The 27,903-nt window shown below is 37.5% G+C and overlaps 1 protein-coding gene across 1 annotated transcript in view; it reads right to left on the bottom strand.

Annotated features, from left to right (window-relative positions):
• ARPC3 (actin related protein 2/3 complex subunit 3) overlaps positions 1-27,903 on the bottom strand; it is a 187,940-nt gene that overhangs the window by 23,804 nt on the left and 136,233 nt on the right. The window contains exon 6 of the mRNA XM_044068646.1: positions 11,340-11,434. Within this exon, the coding sequence (XP_043924581.1) occupies positions 11,340-11,434 (95 nt within the window). The remainder of the gene's footprint in view (positions 1-11,339; positions 11,435-27,903) is intronic.

The raw sequence follows: 27,903 nt of genomic DNA, 5'->3' as shown, positions 1-27,903 counted from the left end.
GAAACTGAGCTTGAAGATGTATTTGGTAGGTCAAAGCTGTGTCCCACAGTGCCATGGCTAATCTGCAAAGGGGGTATGAGTGTGTGCCCCCTTGCTTGTTTATATACCACATGACTGTTCATATGAAATTGACAGTTTAAGGCCCTGATTGCCAAGGTTGCAGATGTATAAACCTTTTTTCCCAAAAACACACCAACAGTCAAATCCACCACTGTTCTTTATTCCATAACGATCTGGTACCTCGGCTATTCGCCTTCAAAGGATCACATTACAGGTTTCAAAATGAACTCCTTATATACTTCATACATAATTAATTGACAATTAACAATTAAATTCAATTATTCATCAACATTTCATCAAAATTTAAAGTGATCTCTGTATATAGCATATAGAAATATGGCATTTACTTCTTTAATTTGTTTTAAACATTTTAAACTAATTCTATTTAAGAACCAATTTATAAAATGTATTTATAAAATGTATGTAAAATGTATGTAGATCAGAATTTTGTATATTTATATTATTTATTATTGTTTGTATTTCAGCTGCTGTAAATTAGTGGGTGAATATATATCATTAGAAAGTAAATTATTTACTTCTAATTATAAGAATTTAGTTTGAATAATATTTGTACATAATAACATTAATTCTGTTATACATATATTAATTTTGTGTTTTGTAATAGTGATTTTTCACATATCAAAACCATTTTACATATAATGAATTTTGTATGTTGAAGGGATATATTATATTATATAAGCACAATTGGTTCTTAAATAGAATTAGTTTAAAATGTTTAAAACAAATTAAAGTAGTAAATGCCATATTTCTATATGCTATATACAGAGATCACTTTAAATTTTGATGAATAATTGAATTTAATTGTTAATTGTCAATTAATTAATTATGTATGAAGTATATAAGGAGTTCATTTTGAAACCTGTAATGTGATCCTTTGAAGGCGAATAGCCGAGGTACCAGATCGTTATGGAATAAAGAACAGTGGTGGATTTGACTGTTGGTGTGTTTTTGGGCAGAAGTGCTTACTTGCTTATGTTTGTTTCATCGTTTTGATTCGTTTTGGATTTATCAGTCTTTCCCATTTGTTCTATATTTTTGGACATTTACTCAACTGAATCATGTCGCTTCGAAGTACGAGCTCTGAACAGAGCAACCCAGCTGATTCATTCTTGTTTTCAAATTTTCTAACTGAACGCGACAAAAGGTATTCCCACCTGGATCCATGGAACATTAGAGGTAATAGCGCTGTTGATGAGCGCTTTACAGAATTGTCTAAATTAATGTCTAAAGAGATAGCATTGTACTTTGACACCCGTTTACTTGAAAAATATATCAGCCTTAACATTACTCCACGGGGTTTACGGATAGAGAAACTGCCAGCAGCCCCGTTCACTGATGACGAGACAGATTTATTTGATGAGTGGAAACAGGTGTCTTTGTCTTGTACTATCGGTTGGCTTAACATATTGGTTAAGCGCAACCAACGCAATCATGAGAAAATCAAACATGATATTACGGTTCTGCAGGAGAGCTTGGCAACCGAACCTAATTATGGGAATCAAATTTCAACTATTAATGAAAAAATAAATAAGTTGGAAACTGATATTGTACAGCGGAAACGCAATAAACTGGTTCGTGACTTAAAAGACTATGAAACTGGCGTTCTGTTCAATTGGCAGCGTGAACCTATACGTAAGACACGCAATAGGTCTAGGGGCAGAGCTTGGAACAGTAACACCAAACGAAGAGGATTATCAGCATCGTCGGCTTCTTCAGTGGAAGGTAGTATTGGTAAAAATGTTTCTTTTGCTGGAACTGATGTGGTCAACAGAACCTCTAATCGGGAGGTTACTACGGGGTCTGAGGACTGTAGCAGCGGGAGTGTGAATTTTCAAACAAACGACCCGAACAGGGGCAGAAATGGGAGAAATGGAAGAAAGGGGAGAAACAAGCTTAAATGAAGGTTCGCTTTCTGTGACTTATAATGAACTTCCTTTGTATTGTGTAAATTTGTCTAAACTGACACTAAATTCTAACATGTTAAGTGTTTTACATAAGGGAAGCAAGTTTGTGCCTACGTTTTTTCCGTCGCTAGCTGATATCTATTTTGAAATTAAAAATTTCATTAGAAAGCTCTTACTTAGAGTTTATTTTTTCAAAATGGATAAATCTAACACTTCTATTCAGACCGTTGATGAAGGTAATAGTGACTCTGAAATGGATGAAAGGGATGAAGAGTTACTTAACTTGTCTATCTATAATTATGAGTTTGAACATGAAGTGTTTGATGTTAGTAATGAAGCTAGTAATGTTTTCTCCAATGTTAATGCTGTTAATGGTGAACTTTTAACTGGCTATGGTAGATTAATGTTACCAAAGCTAAAAAAAGTTAGTACTTTTATGCCCCATATTTCTGTACCTGCTGTTTCCACATTTCAAAAAATTCTACTAAGGGAAATTGAAACTATGTTTAATGAATTTTGTAAAAAGAAGAAATGTTTCAATTTAAGTTTTGATGAATGGCAGGCTTTAAAAGTTTTGAAAAAATCTAAAAATTAATATATTTTCAAGCCTGCTGATAAAGGTGGAAACTGGGTTATTATGGATAGAAATAAGTATTTCAATATGGTAAATGGATTGTTATTGAACTCTGAAGAGTATAAGAAATTGGACAGTGACCCTATTTTATCATTCAATAGTGAACTGTTATTCTTATTAGAAAAAGGTGAACGCCTGGGTTTTTTTGCGCATACTGATGTTAAGAAGTTATACATCCAAAAACCTAAAACACCTATTATATATGCACTACCCAAAATTCATAAAAATTTGGAAGAACCTCCTGGTAGACCGATAATTTCGGGAATTGGTTCTTTTTTGGAAAGTGTCAATTTGTTTTTGGATTCTCAGTTAAAGATGTATTTATATAAGGTAACAGCTCACATCAGGAATACACAAGATTTAATTAATAACATCTTGAATTTGAACTGGAATTATGATTATTATTGGGTCACTGTCGATGTTAAGTCCTTATACACCAATATTAACATCAAGTGGGGCTTGGAATCAATACTAAAAATGATGGGTGAGGGACCTAGAACAAATTATATTATTACTTTATTAGAGTTTTGCTTAACTCATAGTTATTTTTGGTTTAGTAATGCATAGTATTTGCAGGTTAAAGGTACTGCAATGGGTGCAGCATATGCACCATCATATGCTATCATCTATATGGATTACTTTGAGAAAAAATTTATTTATCCGACAGATTTCTTTAAAAAGAAAGTAATTCTATATAAGCGCTTTATAGATGATCTTATTTTTATCTGCAAGGGGGACACATCTGATTTTTTTGGAATTTTTTGAAATTCTTAATCATAATGAACATAGTTTACAATTTTCATATGAGATTAATAGGAACAAGATTAACTTCTTAGATTTAACCTTATTTGAGAAGGATAGAAAAATTGAATTTAGGAAGGAGACTTCAGTTAATTTGTTCTTACATGCTACAAGTATGCACCCATTGCATCTTATAAGTACCTTACCATATGGGGAATTTAAAAGAATTTGGGCTCACACTAGTATCAAAGAAGATATAGATGAACTACATACAGTATTAATGAGACTATTGGAAAGGGGCTATGAATATAATCAATTATTAAGAAGTATGGATAGAGTGAAAAATAATATAAGATTAAAAAGTCATAGGGACAATATTACAACTTATTATGATAAGAGGGAGATTGGTGTAAAGAAAAATGCTGAACAAATATTTTTTGTAACTAAATTCTCTCCCTTCTCGGATATATTAGTCTCAGTAGTTAGAAAATTTTGGTACATAATTAGTGAAGATGTCAATATTGGTGAGCTATTCCCTAATTATGTCAATTTCTCCTTTACAAGGGGAAAAAATTTGAGAGAAATACTAAATAACAATCTATTACAACACATTGAATCTACTAAAACTAAAGTGGGCACCTTTGCATGTGGCTCATGTAGCATATGCAATAGGGTGAGTAATTTTGAAGTTATCAATAATATACCTCATATTTCGAAACACTCCTTTAACTGCAAGTCTACCAGTGTAGTATATATATTAGGTTGCTCATGTAAGGACATCTGGTACATAGGACAAACCAAAAGAATGATTAAAATCAGAATTCTAGAACATCTAAAGGACATACGAAATTCTAATTCCATTAGTCCGGTTGCTAAGCATTTCATGGATACTCATGATGGGTGTAGTGATAGTTTGAGATATTGTATATTGGGAAAACCTTTTGCCTGCAAGGGAGAAGATATAGTGGGTAAACTGTTAGAATTGGAAACAAGAATGATACTTAAATATAAAACACTGAAACCATTTGGTTTAAATCAAGAGCTGGGTTTATAAAATTTATAAAATGTATTTATAAAATGTATGTAGATCAGAATTTTGTATATTTATATTATTTATTATTGTTTGTATTTCAGCTGCTGTAAATTAGTGGGTGAATATATATCATTAGAAAGTAAATTATTTACTTCTAATTATAAGAATTTAGTTTGAATAATATTTGTACATAATAACATTAATTCTGTTATACATATATTAATTTTGTGTTTTGTAATAGTGATTTTTCACATATCAAAACCATTTTACATATAATGAATTTTGTATGTTGAAGGGATATATTATATTATATAAGCACAATTGGTTCTTAAATAGAATTAGTTTAAAATGTTTAAAACAAATTAAAGAAGTAAATGCCATATTTCTATATGCTATATACAGAGATCACTTTAAATTTTGATGAAATTTTGATGAATAATTGAATTTAATTGTTAATTGTCAATTAATTAATTATGTATGAAGTATATAAGGAGTTCATTTTGAAACCTGTAATGTGATCCTTTGAAGGCGAATAGCCGAGGTACCAGATCGTTATGGAATAAAGAACAGTGGTGGATTTGACTGTTGGTGTGTTTTTGGGCAGAAGTGCTTACTTGCTTATGTTTGTTTCATCGTATAAACCTTTTTTCCCCATCTGTCCAGTGACCTTGAATCTCTGTTAGAGGGGGGTAGGATTTTTTGCTGTTGAGGCCTTAACTCCCTTTGGACCCTGTGAAATAGTTTCAGGATCAGCAGCAGGGTTTCTAAATAAAAATTTATGTGAGTCAGGGACCTTGTAATATCAGTCAGGCTTACTGGGAGCTGGAGGTAAGGAGTCAGGGGTCAGGCTTGACTCCGAAAACACATCATCCACACTGTCTAAAACAGGGGGAATGGCTAAAGGCCTGTGCTGAGGAAGAAGGAAATCCCTGAGTATCTTTTTTGATTCTGAGAAGTCTTGACTCTCCCAGTGAAAATGCTCCCTCGAAGTATACAAGGTTTCTCCAAATGAATAATCCTCAGGAGGAGATGCAGATTGAATAAACTCCTCAGCATCAGAAACCTCATAGGGAGGTATAGATAATTCCTGATCAGAAGAGAAATTAGAAGAAATAGAAACCTGATCTGAAGATTCATAACCAGTGTCTTTCCTAGGCCTCTTATCAGGAAGGGGATGGGTACCCCTGATCAAAGTAATAAGGTCTTCAGCCATTTTGATCATCTGTTGTTTAGGCATACAGGCCTGTGCATGTGGCTCATATGTTGTTTTTTTAGTTTTAGAAGTTATTTTTGTCTTTGGTTTTGCAGCTTTCGGTTTGATATACAAATGCTGAGGTCTGAATACAACCTCAGAAGCTGGGGCCTGCTCAGCGGCTCCGGACCCATCCGAGGGAGATATATCCATCGGTCCAATACCTTGAGTATCTTGCGGCATGCCGGACTCCACATGGGTGTCATTAGAAGCCTGCGACTCAAAGGTAGCAGGTATCAGGGGCTGCGAAAGCGCCTGATTGAGTACCGGTGAACCAGCGACTGGCTTATGAGAAGCTTCGTCGTCAGTTTTGGATCTTGACTGCCTTTCTCTGTCCTTTTCTTTGCGTATTTTATGTACTCCGGTAGTTGGATTGCTATCAGACGACATTTCTGGGTAGTTAAATCTGTTTCCAAGATACTTTGATGCAAAAATATACCGACGCTTAATGGTGTGTTGGTTAAATCTAACACAAAACTGACAGCCAGGCATGTTGTGATCAGAGCCTAGGTAAGGAATACAGTATAAATGGAAATCCTTATGAGGTATTTGCTTTCCACAAGTAATACAATTATTAACTTTTTCTGACATCGGTAAAAAGCAAGAAAAAAGTTTCCCCAACAGGGTACTTAGCTTTAGTGAAGACTTCGGTTCTGAAACTCAAACTCGAATATTTCAGTAATCGGCCGACCGGCACTTGCCAAATGCTTCTGCTTCGCGCACCGCGTGGCAAGAAAGTCTGAAGAAAATGGCGTCGGCTGCATGTTTTATACCCCTGATAACCTGACGTCATGGAAGAGAAGACAGCAACTGATGCAGGACCCAAGACTTTGGAATTCAGGCCGACTGAGGGCAACCTGCCAGCAGATTGCCCAAATGTAATGACTGCAACAGTGAAACACTAAGAACATCAGCCAGCCTCAAATGCCTCAAGGAACACAGACTCCACAGAAGAAAGGGTTTTGGAGGACCAACCCTCCCCCCTTGATGCTCCATTAACTTCAGAATTTTCACAAATGAGACGGCAACTAGAGGGGATTGTAGGAAACCCTCTCCCTCACTGGGATCCAGGTCTTTGGTGATTGATGCCGGTGAAGAATCCAAACGTCTCCTCTTACAAGTTTGTTCCTAGGAACTGCTCCTGTGTGGGCTTCCTGAGAAGGTTTGGAATCGGATGGGGAGCTCACCTGATGAGACCCTCAGAGGCTGATTTTTCCCTGCTGATCAAAATGAATGGTTATGGAAGATCCACAGGAGATCAAGAAAAAACAAGAGTATGATAGAGACACCTCCTCTCTGGCCCCAGAGAGGACCCTCTCGAATACCCCGAAGACCAAAGATGAAGTCAGGGCTGAGGATGCACCCTCAAGACACAATCTGCCCCCAAGGCAAACAATGGTGCCCAGCTATCAAGTAACAAGGGGAAGGGACAGCTCTAAAAACTTCAGAGACAATCCTGAAACCCAAGTGTTGGCTCTGATGCTCCAGCTGTGAGATTCATCTGAAACTGACAGAGTCAAGACAGTGAGAGAAACTATCGGGGGGGGGGGGGGCAGGGGCAAAGTCAAAAGTGCTGTTAGCTCTGGTGTGGGTGCTCTAATGGGCAGACTTGGGTCCTTGGGCTTTTAATTTGGCAATCAGACCAGAACAGGAGAAACCAGTGGGAAGAATAGTGTAGGCCACACCCAGTGTCACAGAAAGAAGGGGTCAGTACTGGGATGCCCCCTTCATTGAATCAGTGTCAGAAGGAACTTCCATATCACCCTGTTGACAACCTACTCAACACTCATTAGACCCCTTATAGAGTACAACGCCCCTTTTGGAATGTACCTCACAAGACATCTGCAGCAGCTGGAAAGGCCACAGAAGTACCTCACAAAGATGCTTACTGCCCTACACTGACTGTCTCAAAAAACTGCAGCTTTACTCCATAGCATATAGTCTACTCCAAAGTGATCTCTGCCTAACATACAAAGCTATGTCAAACCCAGAGCTTTTGGACATGCTACTCCTAAAGAAATCCCAATCCCTCCAAGCTACACACTCTAGGGACCTAAACCAGGCTACCCATCTATGTCAATTAAAGTTCCTCATTAGCACTCAAGAAAAATCTTGATGAGTGGATGGGAAATAGGAAATACACCCCGGGGATCACTTATGTGGCTCTGCTCGACAAGGGCACAGGACAATAACTTTCTTGGGTGGCGTAAGCCAGGGAAACTTGTTGGCTAAGCTTACTTAGGCCCTTGGGCCGATAGCCTAGTACCCACCTATGAACAGTGAGCTGATGTTACCTTAGGAGAATCACTTTTCTTATGGAAACAGGATCCACAGGGGGCTGGGACAGAACACTGTTACAGACACCTCCTCTCTGGACCTGGGCAGGACCCTCTCAAACACCTCAATGGCAAAAGATAAAAGTCTGGGCTGAGGGCTCACTCTCAACATAGACATGACCTGGCTCGGAGGTCAACAACGGAGCCAACCTGTCGGAACCACCTTAGGAGATGGTACTAAGGGAAGAACCACTACTAGATAAGCTGCATGTAGGTGACTTGTTTTTAAAGTCAATAAAATGTTCACCTCATGGGAAAGGCTAAAAAAGCAGTCACATCACTCAGACTTACTGCACTGATTTAGTAATTACTTCTTAATAATGCAATCAAAATCAAGACAATGCTCTAATTCCAAACAAATCACATTTTTTTTTAAATAAAAGCAGACTTTTTCTCTCTACGTGCTTTCTGCCTCTTTGTCTACTGACCATCCGCCCCCACCTACTGGTCTTCAGCTCATTTGCCCCTCTGTAACTCAGACAGTCCCTGGTGCACAGGAAAGTACTTACTGATGATAACAGTCATCCAGACAGCCATGGAGGTTTCTTAGGCCCTCTTTTCACAATATGCAATATCAGGCTAGGAGGACATTTCTACTTTTAAACCCTACACCCCTGGTGGCTGACTGAGTGACAACATACAAAAGCAATCCAATAGGACCAGAAACAGAGAACAAACAAAACTCCACTCCTCTTCCAGGAACTGAACTAAAGTTTACTCAGATAAGTGCTTTCATCTTCTCAACGTGTATGACTAACAAAACTTTGGTTAGTGCCTGGAAGATGGGTGGAGGGTTTTTTTTTTTTTTTTTTTATTACGAGTGCAGACATCACTGTGAGGGTGATATTATTGTCCCCTCTGAGTGTGTTTGCTGCCATCCACATTGCAATGAGGTATGTCACTGGTTTGGTAAGCAATCTTACATCCCCTGGTTAAGCTGTGCAGTTATGGTGAAGTATACAAACCAAATCAACCACCCCACCAAAGAAGGTGACCTGAGGTTAGCCACTCAGTCTTACCTTTCCATGTCTGGCTCTTCCAGCACTTGAGCATCTAGTCAAGGTTTGGTCATCTGGACAGTAGTTAGGACTTTGTAATTCTATGCCATGAAAACTGAATATTTTTAACATCTTATCACAGAATCACTGAATATCAGTACGTCATCAGAAGGGAGACCACACTGCAGCAGTAGATTCTAGACAGTAAGCAGTAGGGTTAGCAGCAACGGTTAAAAGTCTCAGTGACAACATCTAAGAACATAAGCCTGGGGAGGCAGCTCAGTAACCTAAATTCATGACATGTGAACGGTCTCAATGGGCCCTGATATCATCCCAGCATGGCTCCTGAAAAGTCTAAAATATGACTGTCAGGTCCCCTGGAGTCGCTATTTAATTACAGTCATAAAAAATACTTTGTGCCATGTGAATTGAGGACAGACAGTCGTCCCCCTTCATAAGGGAGAACACCTTCAACAGAACCTGGAAATTACAGACCCACTAGTCTGACTAGCCTTATTTGCAAAGCCATGGGAAGAATTATCATGGGAATTATCAACAAGGACATAGGAGACAAACATTGGATCCATCCCAGTTTGGCTTTGCCAAAGGAAGGACATGTTTACTGAATCTGTTGGACTTCTTTGAAAAGGTCACCAAGACAATGGACGAATGAAAAACAGTGCAAATCACCTAGTAAAATCTGGATAAGCACTTGATAAAACACCCCAACTCAAGCTTGGCATAAACCCTTTATGACATGCTGGATAGCTAGCTGACTGATAAGAAGCAAGAGGTTAGAATTGGCGAGGCCACCTCCACAGAGGGTGGTCATCAGTGAAGTCCCTTAAGGCTTTGCGCTATGCCTCCTCCTCCTTGGCATCTACTTTTCGAATGTCAAAGCTATTGTCAAAGGCCTCTGGCTAACCAAGTTTGTAGATGATTGCAAACTGGGAACAGTCACTGAATCCCCACAAGATGAGAACACCCTTCAGGAAGGTCAAACACAGAAAAAAACTTGGTGCCAGAGCCATGGCTTAAAACTCAATACCAAGAAATGCATTATAGGACGTTTTGGGAAGTCAGCCATGCTGGGCAACTACATCATCAATAAAACACCTCTAACAGAGTTGATTCAATAGTCAGGCTCTGGGAATTCATGTACATAGTAACCTGGCCTTTGACCAACATGTGTCCAAGGTAGTACGAAAATCCTTCTATGTTGCTCAACTTATAAGCTAGGGCATGGCATCTAGATCCAGAGAGGTCATCATACCACTACACAATACCTTCATCAGACCATAATGCATCATTCAGTATGTACATGACCAGACACATGCAGCAATTGGAACATCCATAAAGGCTCCTTTCAAAAAGGATACAGAGGTAAACACAATGACCTGTGCTCTTTACTTAGTACCATACATATTTGTGTGAAAGGTGATCTTTGCCTGGCATACAAGGCATGCTTGGACCCTGTCTTGATGAATCTTTCATACATCCCCAAAACAAACCTCATAACAGCTACTATATTAAAAAAACTAAATTTTGCTTGTAACACATACGACACATGGGTGAGACAAAGATTTCACAGAATTCTCATTCTCTGGAACAGGCTACCTATCCATGTGAAGCAGAGCTCCTCCCTATTCCAGTGCAACTTGGACCAATGGATAGGTAATCAGAAATTCACCCCTGGTCTGGCAGCCATGTCTCTAATGGACAGAGGCAGTCATTAAATCACAGTCTATATAAATCAGATTTGTGGGTCATATTTGGGTTGCACAACTAGGCTTATAAGTGCCCTACTAGCCATTAGCCTAAGATGCACTATGAACCTATGAAAACAACAGCCAAGGTAGGTTAAAAAAAAGTAGTAATTTCATTAACAGTCTCTCTCCTCCCTAGGTATACACACCCTAGAAACAATACAGGAAAGTAAGGCAGCCCTTGCCAGATTCTCTGTCATGGAAGAACTAACAAGCCCTGAAAGGGTACATCCCCAATAAATAAGACCAGGGCAAGAAAAACAGTACGTGGGGAAAAATACATATTCATAACTTACTTTTGCAAAACAACAAAAAAAAAAATCTGAAAAAACTTGGTGTATAGTAAATACTGAGCTCACTACAATTAACCTGGGCACAAATAAGGTTAGCAGTCCTGGAGAAGTATAGCCGCACATATTCAAGGAAAGGACTCTAATCACTAGCAAACCCATTAATATTGGGAAATGCTAGAAATAGCAGTTTTCGAGAAGGATCTTGAGGATTATGCTGTCCTTTGGAAGAAAAACATTTTTTTTAAATGTGTTGCTCATCAACAAACACCACTGGACAAGACTGAAATTGCAGGATTCTTACCTTGCTTGGTTTGTCTGTCTGAGGATCAAACACCTTTTCACACAGCCTTAAGCCAGTTTCTTGTCTTATTTGCTGTAAGTAGTTCCTCATCACTTCTGAAATGCATCAGAAATAAAAACAGGCTGAAAGTCACAAACTTGTAAACATGTTCACTCTTAATACACGCTTAAGGACATCCACAAACTGAGCATGTCATACCTAAATGAAATTAAATTGACAGTCATAACGTGGCTATAATGTTAATATAAATCCACCAGAGCTAACCTGATAGCAGGAGAAAACAATTAGCCTACCAAATCTTCTCTAACTGCATTTAATATTCTTTCTCCCCCCTTTCTTCAGATGCACCCTACCCTCATAAATGCCACTGTGGATTCCTTTTTCACTATTTGTTCCAAGTAGTTGCTTTTGTATGCCTACAACCATCTCTAAAAAGAAGTACTTCTGGAGATCCAAGGAAGAGTTTATGGTGTCCTCTTCACATCGCCCTAACATAAGGTCATTCACCCATACTATCAATCACTCTTGAGAAAAGCACTAGGTTAGCTAACGTCTGCATTTACTTGCATGCACTGCAGTATAAACATTTTTATAACCCAACAGCAGCAGTTTTCACTTAGACCTCCAGGGCAGTGTGTAGCCACAGCCAAACCTTACTGACTCAGCAAATACAAGGGAATTAATGCCAGATATCACTGTTCCTCCAAGACACTCACAGCAGTAGGCAGTAAAGGAGCATGTGCAACTGAGAAACTAATGGCTGGAAGAACTTCAAAGCACTGTAAGCAAATACCGTTATTCTAGTTCAAATACTGAAGGGGACAGAGATGCACAAGTGGGAAAGCAATGTGCTGGTATTAAAGACATCAAGAGCTAATAACAAGCTGTCAACAACTAACAGGTTTAATAATGGTTCTGCTACTCCTATGCCTTCCCCACAATGTACTTTGCTACTTTTCTCACTACACCACAGTACTAGACCAGGAAAGAAAACTACTCTCAAAGAGCAGGAACAGAAGTCAAAGGGCATTCAAGTAAATATAATTGACACAGTACATGAAACCTCTGCAGAAGAGGGGTTTCATGGAAGAGCAAGGCAAAAGAACAAACGCGACCTCTACCCAAAGAAAGGTTCTGTGATGTATATAGCACAATATAGTCTATTTGAAAACACTGGCCCAAGTTGTGGCTGAAAAGATCTTATCCCAATATACACATCTATTAAGTCTGCAGTTACTTGTTTTGTTTATTTTGCTGTCTGCTTCTCATTTGGCTGTCAGGCAGCTTTTGTGACAGTGTATGCCCTTATGGCAAGAAGTGTATGATGTTGCAGCACTTCATACTGTGTGTGTGTGTGTATGTTGCCTGTACAACTTGCATGTTTAAGGTAATGATTTCACTGTGTCTTGAAACTCATCTTGATTTGTTTAGCCTTTTCAATGGTAACAGGATGATTTCAAATAGCAGAATCCTGTCTCTGCTTGATGAAAATAAGCCCTGTAAAACCTGGAAAATCAGGTTATGATCTGGACATGGTCTCTTCTGAAATGGAAAAACAAAAATACACCCTTACAGTTGCGCTGTAATGGAAAGCACAAGGCATTGGTAACACAATATTTTGGGTCCATATCATATAATTGAAATTTCAACTCCGCGAACCTCCGTTTGTTGAACCGAAAACAGAGAACATTTACATCAGCAAATGTCAAACAGGGAACTGAATTAGTTGACCAACATTGCGACAGTCATACAAACTGCAGTATGTCAAACCCACCCAGATGGGAGGCTGCACCTGCCATACCCCACCACCTATATATACCAATTCCGAGACAGCACTACAGTAGGGAAAAGGGCAGATTTGCTGATGTTGGCCAACTAATTCCATTCCCTGTTTAAAACATTAGCTGATATGAATGTTCACTTGAGGGAAAGTCTGCAGTTTTTGGTTCATCGAATGGAGGTTCACGGAGTCGAACCTTTGATTATATGATATAGACCTGATATTTCAAGCGAGCTCTGACCACAAATGAAAGTATGTCCACTTCAATAACAAAACCTAATGCCATGTTCCTGACATGGGTTGAAGATTAGATTATGAAGTACACCCTAATTTTTACTGATTTATTGGAAATAGTACCATTTCTGTGTCAGAATGCGTAGCTGATTTTGAACAATTAGATTAAAAAAAAAAAGATTCATAAACCTAATATGATGCTTCCATATGCATCTCTTGCTTTTAAACTATTAAATTCCACATTTAACAGCATGTGCTGAACTTACTTTTGCATCGCTAAAGTGCATTTTTGGAGAAAAGGCATCAGGCACTATATAATGGGTATTAAAGTCAGGACATGGCATACTTCACAAAGCATAAAAAACTAAAGCAGAAAAGTAAAAACAGCAAGTCTGTCATTACTAGGTATGAGTCAGTCAGATTAGGTGTGACGAGATCCAAACGTGCAGTATGTCAAAGCACCTGTTACTGGGCTGAAGACCGTCCAAACTGAATGACAGGGGAAAGCAAACCATAATAACACGTTACTAGTTACATACATTATAGGTTCTTAAATTGTTCAATTCCTGCCTTCCCTTAAACCTCACTCCTCCTCTTGAACATTATTCTGCATATGTTGCTCCCACATTTATTCTGACGCAATTTGCTCCTTCCCTTTTCTAAAGATTCCACTTCCAGGTTATTTATCCGTTACAATATTCAGTACTTCATCTACAGTTGGTTTAGACTCAGACCCATTTTCTTATAATTGCTTTTTTAGCAGCCACCAGGACTAAACTTAACAAGGCCTTATTATGCCTAGGCAATTCAAATCCTGTGTTCCAGCTCAAAAGAATCATTTCCTTAGTTACACCAATTTGCTCACCCAACATTTCTGACAACAGTATCCTGTACGGAATTTTTAGTCTGCCAAAAGATTACACTTCCAAAACATATGTTCCCAGTTACCTCTTTCCTCCCTATCACACCTCCAACATTTGCCAGCTATCTGCTGAACAATTCTTTGAAGTCTGTTTAGGATATAAAAATAACTATACAAACAAAAACTTCCAAGCAAAAGTCCTAAACCTTCTGGACTTTGTTGTACACTTGGAAGCCATACATATGTCCTTCCACTGTTCCCTTACAAATTGCTTAGCCAATCTTTCTTCCCAACCTTTTCTAAACTCCTCTGACATATTCTTATAGTTATCAAGCAATATTTTATATGCTCTATTAATTATCCCTTTTTACAACAGCTGCTGTTGCAGCTTCAACTAAAAACTCTACCAGGACAGGTCTTTCACTTAGAATTCTCCTATCCTTTTCTCTTTTCCTATACTCCAACATCAATCCCTGGTAGGGAAGGCTGTCTGTAGCCTGCAGACCAAACGTCGTCTTGGCCTAATCCCATTCTATTACCTTTCCCTCTCTAGTTATTTGCTCCCAGCACCTTGGTTCCTTTGCCAATTTTCTCCAGTAAATTCCAGCCTCCCACTTGCCTATTCTTTGTACCCCTGCTTTCAATTCATCACTATTAGCAAAAATCTCCTTTCTCCATTGTCTTGTTGACCTATTTCTTAAGTTCACAGACTAGCAGAATGTATTCTAATATTCTGTACGGCTGTTCTCCTTAAGAATCTGCATTCCAAAATCCCACCATCTTTATTTCCTGAATTTCCCACCTATTTCATCATCCCTTTCCACTCTGAATTATAATCTTGTTTGTGGTATATATATCAGCCTTAACTGTGTAACTCTAAAACATCTCTTCAAATCAGACCTTGTTCTATTGGAAGGATGTGTTTATCTTCATTAAATCTTGTATCCTGAAAAGACTTAAAATGTTCCACAACACTGAGATGGCTTTTTTTGGATTTGTCAGACAGAAAATATCACCTGCAACACAGTCAACTTTTCTGGATTTACTCAAAATTAAAAAAAAAAAATAAAATAAAATTAACCACACCAGAGGTAAAAATGGAACCTCGATTGCTTTAATAAAATAAACAATATAATCAACTTGGCACTTTCGCCCTCATGACAAACTAGCATCATCAGAGTCAAACCGCCATAAAGAAAACTCACTGGAAATATAAACCACAAGCCATTGTTAATTAAGCAATTAAATGAAATAATTGCTTTGAAGCAACTAATCATTTAAAAACACAGTAACACTATATGGATATTTTATTTTTTTAATGATGAGTATTTTAAGTTTGCTAGCCTTGTGGCTGGTTTAGCTAGTTACTAACTTTTCTTAATTACACCACCAATTCTATCCGTAAATTTATGAGTTCCTTTTTTTTTTTTTGACAATGGCTCGAAATATAAAGCAAATAAAAAAAAAAAAAAAAAAAAAAAGAAAGAGAGGACACCCCTGCCTGCTTCCTCTACTAACACACAACTTATCAGACAGGAACCCTCCCCACTTTAATTCTTGCCTCCAGTCAGTCATATATTTTTCTAATAAATTTTAACACTGTATTGGGGAAGTCAAATGCTTCCATTGCCCTACTCTAAATCAAAGCTTACTCTGCTGAATGCTTTCTCTGCATATAGGCCCACAACGGCAGCAGCATTTTCTAACATTCTGGGTCATCATTGTTCTATTAATGTTGTCAAATGTTTGCTTCCTCTCCGCAAAATCACGCTGATCCATATTTAGCAATTTTGGCAACACCTTTTCTATTCTTTTAGCAGTATAGATAAACACTTTATAATTATTGTTTTAAAACTGAAATTGGTATATATGAAGCGGAGATCGATCTGATGGGTCTTTGCAGTCTTTAGTAATTACAACCACTATGACTTTCTTCCAAGATGTTGGTACTTCTCTACCTTTTAAAATACTGTTAAACAAAACCTTACAGATCTTTATCACATTCTTCCCCACCTAACTTCGACAGGAACACCATCTGTTCCGGAGACTTTCCTGCAGATTGATTATAAATCATGTTTTATCTCATCGCCTCCTATATTAATTGTTAATTGTTGAGCCTACCTCTAACCTTGGCATAATTTAGTCTTCCATAAGTATTTCCATTTGTGCTTTTTCTTGATTTCTACATTTCACTTTGTACAAATTTTCAAAGATTTTCTGAAGCTTCTCGAATACCTCTATAGGATCTCTGTTTTTTTTTCTTGCTATAGGTTCCCCAAGTTTGGCAGCAACCCTTTCTACTTTTCTGTTGGCCAAGTCATTGTGCTAACAATTTTTGTGCTCTAAAGTAGTTACCAAAAATAGTTGCTTAACAGCAAACTTTCTAAACTTGTGCATATTATCCAGAAACTTCCTTATTTTCTCTTTAGCACTCTGCAGTTGTGCCTCTTGTTCTGTGAGATTCCCTTTTACTGCAATACTTTAACCATTGTTAGCCCATCTAAATAATTCTATTTCTGCTACATTTTTAAACTCCATTTTCATTTTATCTTACTCACTAGCTATAACATCTGAAGGAATTTCTATCTTCCCTAATCACACTCTAATAATTTCCAAGACCCATTCATTAAATTCCTCTCTTTAACAGGTAGGTGGGAAAGCCATCAGTATCTCATTTTTACTCAATTACACTGCATTTTTACATTAGTTTTTACTGGTACACTATATGAAATATAGTTACTGGATGTGTGTAAAAGCTTTCAATTAAATGCATGTTTCTGTGAAATACAATTTATGTCGAAGTCTAGCCCAGTTACTGTACCTTGGGGACCATGTAAATTTTCTGAGTTTCACATCTTCCACACCAAATATTTTCATACATTTCTTCAAAAATCTACTTTTCTTGTTATATTTTCCCTTTTAGGTCCCCCAGATACATATTCACTTTTGCAAATCAAGTTCCAGTCCCCACCTATTAGTACTATTCCCTACTGAAAGCAGATTATTTCTTCCAAAATTTGCTTATGCTCTATAACCAGCTTCTGGCGAGTATAAATACATGAGTTTAATCCTCCTCCCTTGCCAGTAGCTCCTTACTACCACATATCTACCATTATCTTTGTTCCTCTTCACTAATGGAGCTCCTCTGGCAATTAATATTGCCCTTTTCCTTTGTCCCGGATATTCACTGAATATCCATCCTGAAATACTTCAACTTCACATACTCATTTCTTTCCAAATGTGTCTCCTGTAGTATTGCTATTTACGTTCTGCATTTCTTAAAATAATTCAATACACTCTCCTTTTAGTCTATACCTGCAAAGGCCATTTAAGTTCCAAGATAATATGGGTAGCACAGCCACTATAAGAAGTTATTGTTCCACATATTATACTGGATAGTTTTTTTTTAATCTGCATTTCAAACTTGTGTGTTACATGCACACACAGTTCGTCAGGCTGATCTTTTATACAGTTGTTTCTTGTCATCTCCATTTGAACTTGTCATATTTTTCAAGACTTTTATTTTAATGAAAATCCTCAAACAAAAATATATCTTCAGAACATCCCACAACCTAGTAACTTAGACCAAACAAACCTATATGCATCTTCAAAAAATTAAGTTTAACCCTCTAGATAGGTAAAATTACCCCAAAATAGGGGCTGCACCCACGGGCATTAACTAACCTAAAATTAAGGTAAGCACACATTACAGCCTGTGCTGCCACTTACACTGACTTATGTCTCATCTCTGTTCCCCTCCCAGATGTGAAAAACAGCATGTATACTTTTAGAACATTAATTTTAGCCTCAAGAAAAAAAGACACTGGTTATTTTTAAATAAAACTAAATTATACACCATTGTATTAAATGCACTGAAGTATTAAGGCTGCTAGCTTTCACTCATTTCCAACAATTTCAAACTACTTTTCACTGAACTGCTTGCTCTTGCTTCCTTCGACAAAGAATGCTCAGAACTCACCAGATAAATTGTTTATAGGTGCAGTCAGCTCACCTCCATGGAAATGTAATCAGAGAGAGAAAAAAAAAACAGATGCCTTCTAGCATCTGCAGTTATCTCTGTCAGTTTCAATCAGAACAGAAAAGAATGTGCAATTGTCTTCAGCTGCAGACTTCTTGACTCTCAAACTGAATATTCACCAATGAAAACAAGCTAATATCTTTGCATATGCAAGAAACTTTGCATGTCTCATGGCTTTCGCCATTTTGCCTCATTTTTCAGGCCTACCCACTTACAAAATGCACCAGTCTGTATTATGAGACAAGGGCAGTAATCCAAATATTCAGTTGTGCAAAAACAAAAGACACCATCTCAACTCTACAGAATATAATCAATGCACTTTTACATCCCACTCCCACCCAGCAGCCCAAGATCACACCACATTAACAAACTTGTTTTTGTCCAGCCTTTCTTTTCTTGTTACATTTTAAAACCTATATTTCTTGCAACTAAAAAATACTTTAGTACCTTTATTACCTTAAAATCACTGAAAATACTCCTCCCCCACTCCCACATTTAGAATACCCTTAACTGCATGCCGAACAAAACTGTTTTACTACGTAACATGCAGATTATACAATGAAATATTTTAAAAGAATACTATTAAAAACAAAAAAAATGTTTTATGTCCAATTACTTTTTTTTCCTTTTAGTGTCCTAAACATTAATGACAAACCATGGTATATGCTTTACAGTCCACCCACAAGTTTAAAAAGTTAACAAAAGTTCAATCCTTCTCAGCCACTTTTTGTTGCAAAGCCCTATTTCATAAATTTGACTGATAATCTCACATCTGGTCTTCCTGTTCATCTCCAAATACCAGACTGGTTCAAGTCTACTGTACTCTTGATTCTAGTCAAAGTTTGTGTTTTTTTTTCTCTCTCTCTCTCAAACAATTCCTTTGGCATACTGAAAAAAACATTTCACTGGCAAAATCCCTCTATGAGCTTTACTGTCATAAGAATGAGAAGCAGAGACCCTTCTGTTTTGATGGCTCATCTTTTGTTGGATAAACTTTATTTCCTATTAAAAATAATAATAAACAGAACTAGAATACAGTGCAGTACTAAAATAAACAAGTACATAAATAAGAAATGAAGTACCGAACCAACAAGGCTGGGCTAAAACCAAGTTTAATAACACACAGAAAAAATAAAGCAAGTGCTTTCGCGATTACCACATCACTTCCTCAGACTGGTTGGTAAATAAACACTTGGGATTTTAAACAAAATCTAATCAATCAGTTATTAGAAGCAATCCAAGTCAGCCTTAAAGGTATACCAAAAAATAATGATATGCAGTGTATACATCATTAAAATGTATGCGTTGAAACATTGAAACCACAAAAAATGCCATGTACATAACTATTTCAGCGTTTAAGTGGATGTGCCTTCAAGAAAGGTTTGAGACTGGAGACAGCATTTAAACCTGGTGGTTTATCTGTGTTCAAACGTAAAATCAATTCCTGTTCTGCTGCTTCTGTTCTATTAACTATATCTCCACCCCTTAATCCTTCAACTAAAGTCTGGAGAACTAGAAACTTGAAGGAATGTTCAGTCCCAAACTGCATGCAGTGTTGTGCTAATACAGTTGTACTTTTCTTATTTCTGATGTCTTTGTAGTGTTCAAGATTTCTATCTTTTAAAAGCCTGTTGTTTTTGCCCATGTAAAAAGCAAGGCAAATCGGACAGTTACAGAAATAAACAATATTTGACGTTTTACAATCCGAGTAGAAGTTGAACTCTATTTTAAAATTTGCGTGAGGATGTAAGTATGTTGAACATGGTAGAATGTTTGTGCAAGCTGAACAAGACCTGCAGGCAAAAGTGCCTTGTCTACTTCATCGAATTGCTTTCCTGTTATACTGCGATCTATAACAAAGATGTTATTTCAAAGATTTGTTATTCTTAAACATAAAATGTGATACTCTGTCTAGGACTCCTTTGAGTTATTCTATTGTGTGTAGTATATTCCAGTTATTTTTTTATAATCTCACAGTATTGACTGAGGTCACTACAGTATGGTACAGAGACTCAAACTATTTCTAATAGGCGATGACTCTGATGTAATATAAACTATTTCCTACTTAAACTGTATCAAAAAATTTCTGATCCTCCCGGGGAGGGGGACTTTCTGAAGACAGCTGTATACAGCAGCTAGATTCTCACATCTGCCTCTTGACTTTCTCTCATTTCTGGGACTTGCTTCACTTCTGCTTCGTATACAGCGAATAATAATTTTCCAAAAACCCACTGCTGCCTCCAATTTTAACACTTTTCCCTTCTGACACAGTTTTGTCAGGATCAACTCTTTCTGCTGGGCATGACTGTATCTTTACTAATCCTAATCTTTACCAATACATATCTTGGCTGTTTTCTCATGGCCAGGTTTGCAGCATACAGTCTATGTGCCCTTTCAATTAACAAATCCTGTTGTGGAATACAAGTCCATTTGCTTATTTATGCTTTCATAAAATGAATACGGTCTGTTCCTTCCAGTTTTTCTAGTTGTTGTGTCTTTCGGCTTTTCCCGGTTAGGGGTCGCCACAGCGGAACTCTGGTCCGCTAATGATTGGTAGTAGATTTTTACGTACTGGCTTGCCGGGCCTAACGCACAACCTTCAACGAAGGAACGCCCATTCACGCATGTCGCTACAGAGAAGACACTCTGACTGAGAATCGAACGGGCAACGTCTAACTGAGGCGACAACGCTACCGCAGCACCACCATCGCAGTACTTTACAGCAGAAAATCTCAAGTTTTCTTTGCTCACTCTGTCTTCTAACTCCATCACTTTTTGAAACAGTTCTTCTTAAGAAATCTCATACTAGGCCAGACTTATCTCAACAACTAACTCATTAACACCTATGGGGTGTAGAATGTCACAACTCTATAGCAGCCTACACTTCCTTGTATTCCACAGCATTTTCTGAAAAGTAAACTTAAAAAAAAAATAAGGTAAACAAATGCAAATAGTTTTCAAACGATAAAAACTATTAAAACTGTACAAATGTCAATGTTATCAATAAGAAATATTCTTTAAAGTGATAAGACTATAAATAAACTGAATATTACTTAATTATATTGCACACAAAAGTAGAACTGCATTTTTCTATACTTTCACAAATGAACGGTCATACCTTGGAAACTATATAACCTAGACCCACACTATTAGAACACTTTTGTTAATAAAACATAAGTGTTCACGTGATAGCAAGAAATTCCTCTCTCAGTGCATGTTTTTTTTTTAGATATTTACAGAAATATGAAAACATGTGCGTTGTTGTACAATTAGCAATATAAATAAAATGTGCACTGCAATAGTTTGTAAGGCACTTGTTTTTTTTGAATTGTACATATGGAAATGGTGTTTACTTTCATAAATTACGAACAACTGGCATTATCTCCAGTATGGTGTGAGGTAAAATGGACAACGACAATGAATTTTCTCTGTCTCACACCATGGTATTTGACACCATAGCCCTTCATATCATGTAGGTCTCTCAGTTATGAAAACAAATATGAAAATATGAAGTGGAAAACAGTGAATCATTTCTCTACTGCGGGACTTCCTAAACTAACAATCTTAGTGTCACTTCAATTACTATTTTCCCTTTCTAAAAATGCCAGTTATTAGCTGGTAAACTACTTAAAGAAGCCAGAATCCAAAAAGGTCTGGATGGAAGGTAGTATGGGTATTAAGCGGAAGTATACAAAAAAGGCGTTATAAGCTTGAATGAGTTAAAATGTCTTCTATTTTTTCCAACCCTTTGTTATTCGAGTTGATATGCTCCTTCAGGGTTTCATTTATTTTAATCACCTCTGCGTTAATTTGATTTATTTTTTTCATCTGAATTGTTGGAAGCCATCTCTTGTATCAAAACTGAAGCTTGAACTGCTTTTTGCTTAACAGCTGCTTCTTCCCACTCTCAGTTTTTTTCTTCACCTTTTCTAGTTGATCTTCTTTCAGGTTCTCTAAATGTCTTCTTTGCTGGCATCCAGGCAATGTACTTACTAGGTCTTCTTTGCTGGCATCCAGGCAGTGTACTTACTATCCAGTAAGTGAATTTTACTCAAGCTGGCAGAATTACTAGCTCTTATTTCTCAGGTTTTTTTTTCCAAGCTAGGAAAACTGAAATTAAGCTGTTGAGCAGTGTGCAGCCATCTTGGAACTCTGACTACAAAACCTGTGTGTCCAGACTTAGTGACAGTTGTGACTGTCGCAACATATACACCTACCATTTGTTCAGAAAAACTGTTCGCTGTCAAGCACAGTCACACAGAGTCGAGATGGCAAAGGTATTGAAAACTGATGCACCTAGTAACAGGCCTTTCAGTATTGGAAATGGAAGACAATACACTCCACTAAGACACTGAAAATACCAGCAAACTAGACAAGTTAAGATATACTGAAACAGCAGTTTTGGTAGATCTTTGCTGCTGAGAAAGACATTCTTAAAAAGCGCAGAAATAGTCCTGGTCACAGAAAATGACAAAGCAGTGACATTAATCAGAAAATGACTTGAATTAATGTCCTACATAAAGACCCTAATGAGATTCACTGTGTGAATGAGGTCTTCACAGTTTTAGAGATCATAACCATAGGGAAGTTTTTAAAAGTAATTGCATGTTCAGTCTGGATATATTTCTGTAGAGTGACTGAACAATGTGTGTGTAGTTCATGAAATAAAGACCCCAAATACATTTTTATCCTGAAACAGAATGCTGACCACTAAGCGGGTTGCCCAAGTACAGCCGACCTAAACCTAGGCTCACTGTTGCCATGCTTCTGGACTCCATGTGCAATGGGACAGCTGCTATGAACTTACATGAAGTTTATCTTGGCATCTGGTACATTCATGTCAATCAATTTACATGTTTCAGCACTAAGCAGTAATATAAACAGTCAAGAACTGTAAAGAAAGTATTCTTTGCTGGAAAAGCAAGCATGGCCCATATTATAGTAGTATTCTACAAATAATACAATTTTTAAATAAATTTTTAACAATTTGTAAATTGTATTTATTTTTATTATGTATTTTGAATGGTTTCATATAATGCAAAAGTTCAAAGCACAATTTTACTATGTACATTTTATGAACATTGTTTATTTTAATTGTATATATAAACAATATAACAGCATATGGACATTTACTAGGATAAAATATATTTGAGATAGTTCTTATGGGGTTAATGCATTAAATAATTAATTAATCAATTTATATGTGATTGGTTTACGAGAGAGTATTTAAACAGTAAAGTTTGTGATTAAGAAATGTTCTGATGAAGTCTACTTTTTGTAGAGGAAAGTGCTCAACATTTGTTTTAAAAAGTTATTGAATAAAGTGATTCTGCATTTGTACCTATGGACTACCTCGTGGAATTTTACTGAATGAGCTTTTTGTGTTTTTGAAAATAACAGTTAAAATTATAGCCGAGTTCACTGCTACCTTTGGGACAGTAATTTTTGTGTGTTTAATTTAATAATAATGTAATTACAGATACGGCAGAGAATTTCAATAGTTAATCTATGACCATGGTTGCATTTAGTCCTTGAAGCAATAGGCTCCTAGAAAGACAAAGACACTAACATAAATAATGTTAAAAGTAAATTTTAGTGGTAGATCTCACTGGGAAAATGGACTGAAATAAATAAATAAAATAAATAAATACTAATCAATCGCTCCATCTCAGAGTCTAAAGTTCCTTCTATCTGGAAACAGTTTTACACTCTTCCTATTCATAAAGGAGGCAAGCCACAGAAATATCAAATTTCAGACTTATCACTATCCTCTCCCCTCTCTCCAAAATCCTTGAGAAATGTATACACAAACAGATTATGCATCATCTCTTACAAGAACAACTCACTCCAACACAGCATGGCTTCCATCCCAAGCAAAGTACAACCACAGCTCTACTATAATTTCTCAACACTTTAGCCCTGGCTAAAGATAATCACAAACTCATATCCTGTATATTTCTTGACCTTTCTAAGGCTTTTAACAATGTCTCACACACACTGCTACTTAGCAAACTTGTAGACCTAAACTTCTCCCCTGATATGGTTACATGGTTCTCTAGCTATCTCTCTGATAGTGCAGAGTCCCATCAAACAGACTGCAGCCTATCTACCCCTCTCTCATCAAGAACTGGTGTTCCCCAAGGTTCCATTCCTGGACCTCTATTCTTTAATATCTTCAACTCACTCCACTCCTCTTGCCCTCATTCTAACATTGCCCAATACGCAGATGACTCTACAGTCATAAGTACTGCTAATTCCCCCTTAGAGCTCCTAATAAATACCCAGACATCTTTCAACTCAGTAGAGACATGGCTCACTAATAATCAGCTCATCCTCAACCCTAACAAAACAAAATTACTACTCTTTCTACCTAAATCTGCAAACCACATTAAAAACTTTCCTTCTCCAGAAGGTCCCTAAACAATACTCCTATAAAGTCAAAACTAGCACAAAGCTTCTTGCATTACCATTGACGACCAACTAAAATTCAATCTTCACATTAACAATTGTATCAAAAAAAAAAACACAAAACAAAAGCTAGGACTACTGTACAGGAACAACAAATTCCTAACTACTGAAGCTAGGATTTCTCTTACTCATGCCTACCTTCTACCAATGCTTAACCTATTGTTCCTAAATTCTCAACAAATCTGAACTCCTCTTTACTTACCAAATTAGAATCCACCTAGCACAAAGTTTGCAGCTCAATAAACATATAAATCTCACCACTGTCTCTCCCTAAAATACCCAAACTGGCCCAAACTACCTCACCTGTTTCTAAAATCTCAACTCCAAATCATACACTCCATCCTATATCAGCCTGATTTCTGTCCAAGTCTATCTTCTCTCATCCCTCACTACTCCCCTACCAGACTTCTCTGGAACTCAACCAAAGACCTACTAAAAATCCATAAACCCAAATCCTGCAACTTATATAGTTACCATCCCTCTATTGCATGGAACAAACTCCCACTAGAAATAAGGTCCCGGACTCCCCCAAACAATTTAAGCTAGCAACGAAAGACCACTTTAAAAAACATAGGTCCTGCCATTGTACTCACCCTCCCTGATCATTACCCGCCTTTAGTACAGTCAAACTAACTTAGTAAAACTTACCATTAACTACTTCATCCTATGCTTCCTATGCAACCTCCAAAGCTTCTTCTATACTCTGCTCCCAGAAATTCTTATGTAACCTTTTAAGTTTGTTACTCTGCATACAAAACCTTATATTTAATCAGCTCTCTGTTAAAAAAAAAAAGTAGAATAAATTGTATGCTTTGGTTTAAAAATTCTCCTTTTTGTTTATTGTACTGTTTTATCTGTCAACAATATACATGTATGTAGCTTACGTATTTTAACTACCAAAATTCTCTACTGCTGTTTTTATTGAAATGTATATGTATTGCTATTTTTATTGCATTGTATATCTTTGGAGCTTTTCTCCCTGGGCCTCCGCTGAAAAAAGGCAATAGCTCAGCCAGTTACTCCCAGTCAACAAATGTAAAATAATAAATATGCATAATACCAATGGCTACAGTGCACCATCAGCTCAAGTTTGGTCAGAAACCAACTTTTCTGTATGCCTGGATGGTTAAATCACCAGCTCTTGGAGGGTCAACAAGGACTAGAGCAATGAGTGAACATATTTCATCACTGCTGGTATCAAGGAGAATATTTGTTTAGGTTGAATGTCTATACAGACTTCAGAGAGAACTACCAAAATAAACTCTTATCAAAAATAAAAGGTCTGAAATAGGAGACGAGATTTAACACAAAATGGCCGACTGTGCAGACTAGAAAGCTGCTGTAGTCATCAATGGCCAGGAGAAAAGTGTAGTATTTGTTAGGTAAGGCAATATTTGTGTAAGAAGCACATCATTCTAGGCTGTGCATAAATCAAGAATGAAGCAGAGGACCAACAAATAAAATCAGAACAATGATGTGGTGAGAGACTTACCAGAATGGTCTGTAGGTTCAATAGGAGATTACTAGGCTAATGGCTTAAGAGCCCTTACAAACCTAGACAATATTACCGAAATTGTACACGATTTATGATCTGTAGGGGTTAGAGGATGGGTTAAGTTTGTGCCTATGCCTTTGAGTATTTTACAGACTGCCCCTGTCCATAATGATCATGGGCCCTACCCCTGGAGTGAATTTACAACTCCACATCCATTGATACAAACTGTATTTTTAGAGGGCCGGGGAAAGGCTCTGCATAACAGGAAGAGTAAGCCTGTTTCAGAGACGGGGTAATCTCTGAGACATACATCTGTCTCTCCAGCATGTTTTGCTCAAGTTGCAGACCAGATTTAGATCCCCAGATTGGGTAACCCTCGTGCTCTTTTGTCTTGCGAATGTTCAACAGTTCCATCAGGGCTGAGTTTTGAGTGCCTTGAAGGTTATGCATTGGTCACCCCTTAATAGTCAGTAGGATTCAGAGTAAAGGGACAGGGGCTTTTAGTCTATCCACATAGTGGGTATAAACACCATATCTTGTTTTCTTTGTTAGGAACCTCTGAGGTCGCTCAAGTTATTTTAAGTACCTAGTCAAGTACATGTCATAAGGTACACTGTACTTGGTTATTGATCTGATGTGGGCATAGTACAGTGAGACCATAACTTCCTTGGATCTGGATGCCATGCCTTTACTTATAAGCTGTGAAACATAGGACTTCCTCACTACTGTGGACACATGGCAGTCAAAAGTTTAGGTTACTGTCTCTGTGTACCTAGATCTCTCAACTCTACATCCACTCTTAGGGGGGTGAGCTATTAATTCTGTAATTTGAAAGGTTATTTCATTTCCCAAAGGGTATGATTATGCATTTTTTTTGCATTTGGTTTTAGGCCATGGTTCTGGCAGCAATCACTTGTATGGGTCAGACCCTTCTGAAGGATATCTATATTGTTGAGGGATTCAGTGATTTCCTCCAGCTTGCAGCAATCGGCAACCTTTGTCAACAAGAGGCATTTTACAGTCGCCTTGTATTCTGAACAGGAGTGGTCCTAGTATTAAGCTCTGTGGCACACCACTACTTACTGGCCTCTTGCTAGATCTGGACTCACCCACTTTAACATGCGTCCTGTCAGTGAACCATATGGCTATCCATCTGGTGACGTAGGGATTAATGCCCAGTTTTTGAGAGTTTATCTACACCTGAGTGGGGAGCGGTGTCAAATTCCTTGGCTAGGTCAAGGCAATGCACCATTTTACCCTCATCCATGGCCCCGGTGTCTTTCTCAAAGTCCACCATGATAAGTAGGCATGATATGCCCTTGACAAAGCCAAATTTGGTTGGGTCTCGTGATTGGAGGTTTCCTATGTCATTCATCAGGTCCATGATTATTCTTTCTATGGCCTTGCATACAAGACTAGTCAAACTTATGGGTCTAATTTCCTGGGTCAGCTGATGGTCCCCTTCATGAAGAGGGATGACCGTTGCTGTTCTTCACTCTTCTGGGACAAAGCCAGTCTGGAGGCTGTGGTTAAATAGGGATCCTAGTGGGCCTGACAGGATGTATTTCAAGCTATTTAAGAAGCATCTTGAGATATTACTGGGACCCATCAAAGCTGAGTTTTTAGCTATGGAGAGCAAAGTAGAGACCTGTTCTTTGGCGATAACTTGTAGATAAATGGGAGGGT

This window comes from Protopterus annectens, chromosome 4.part0 (genome assembly GCF_019279795.1).
Source record: "Protopterus annectens isolate FY-2018-M chromosome 4.part0, PAN1.0, whole genome shotgun sequence".
NCBI classification, from domain to species: Eukaryota; Metazoa; Chordata; order Ceratodontiformes; family Protopteridae; genus Protopterus; species Protopterus annectens.
Note: the sequence above shows the minus strand (reverse complement) of the source record. Positions and strands in the feature narration are given on the sequence as shown.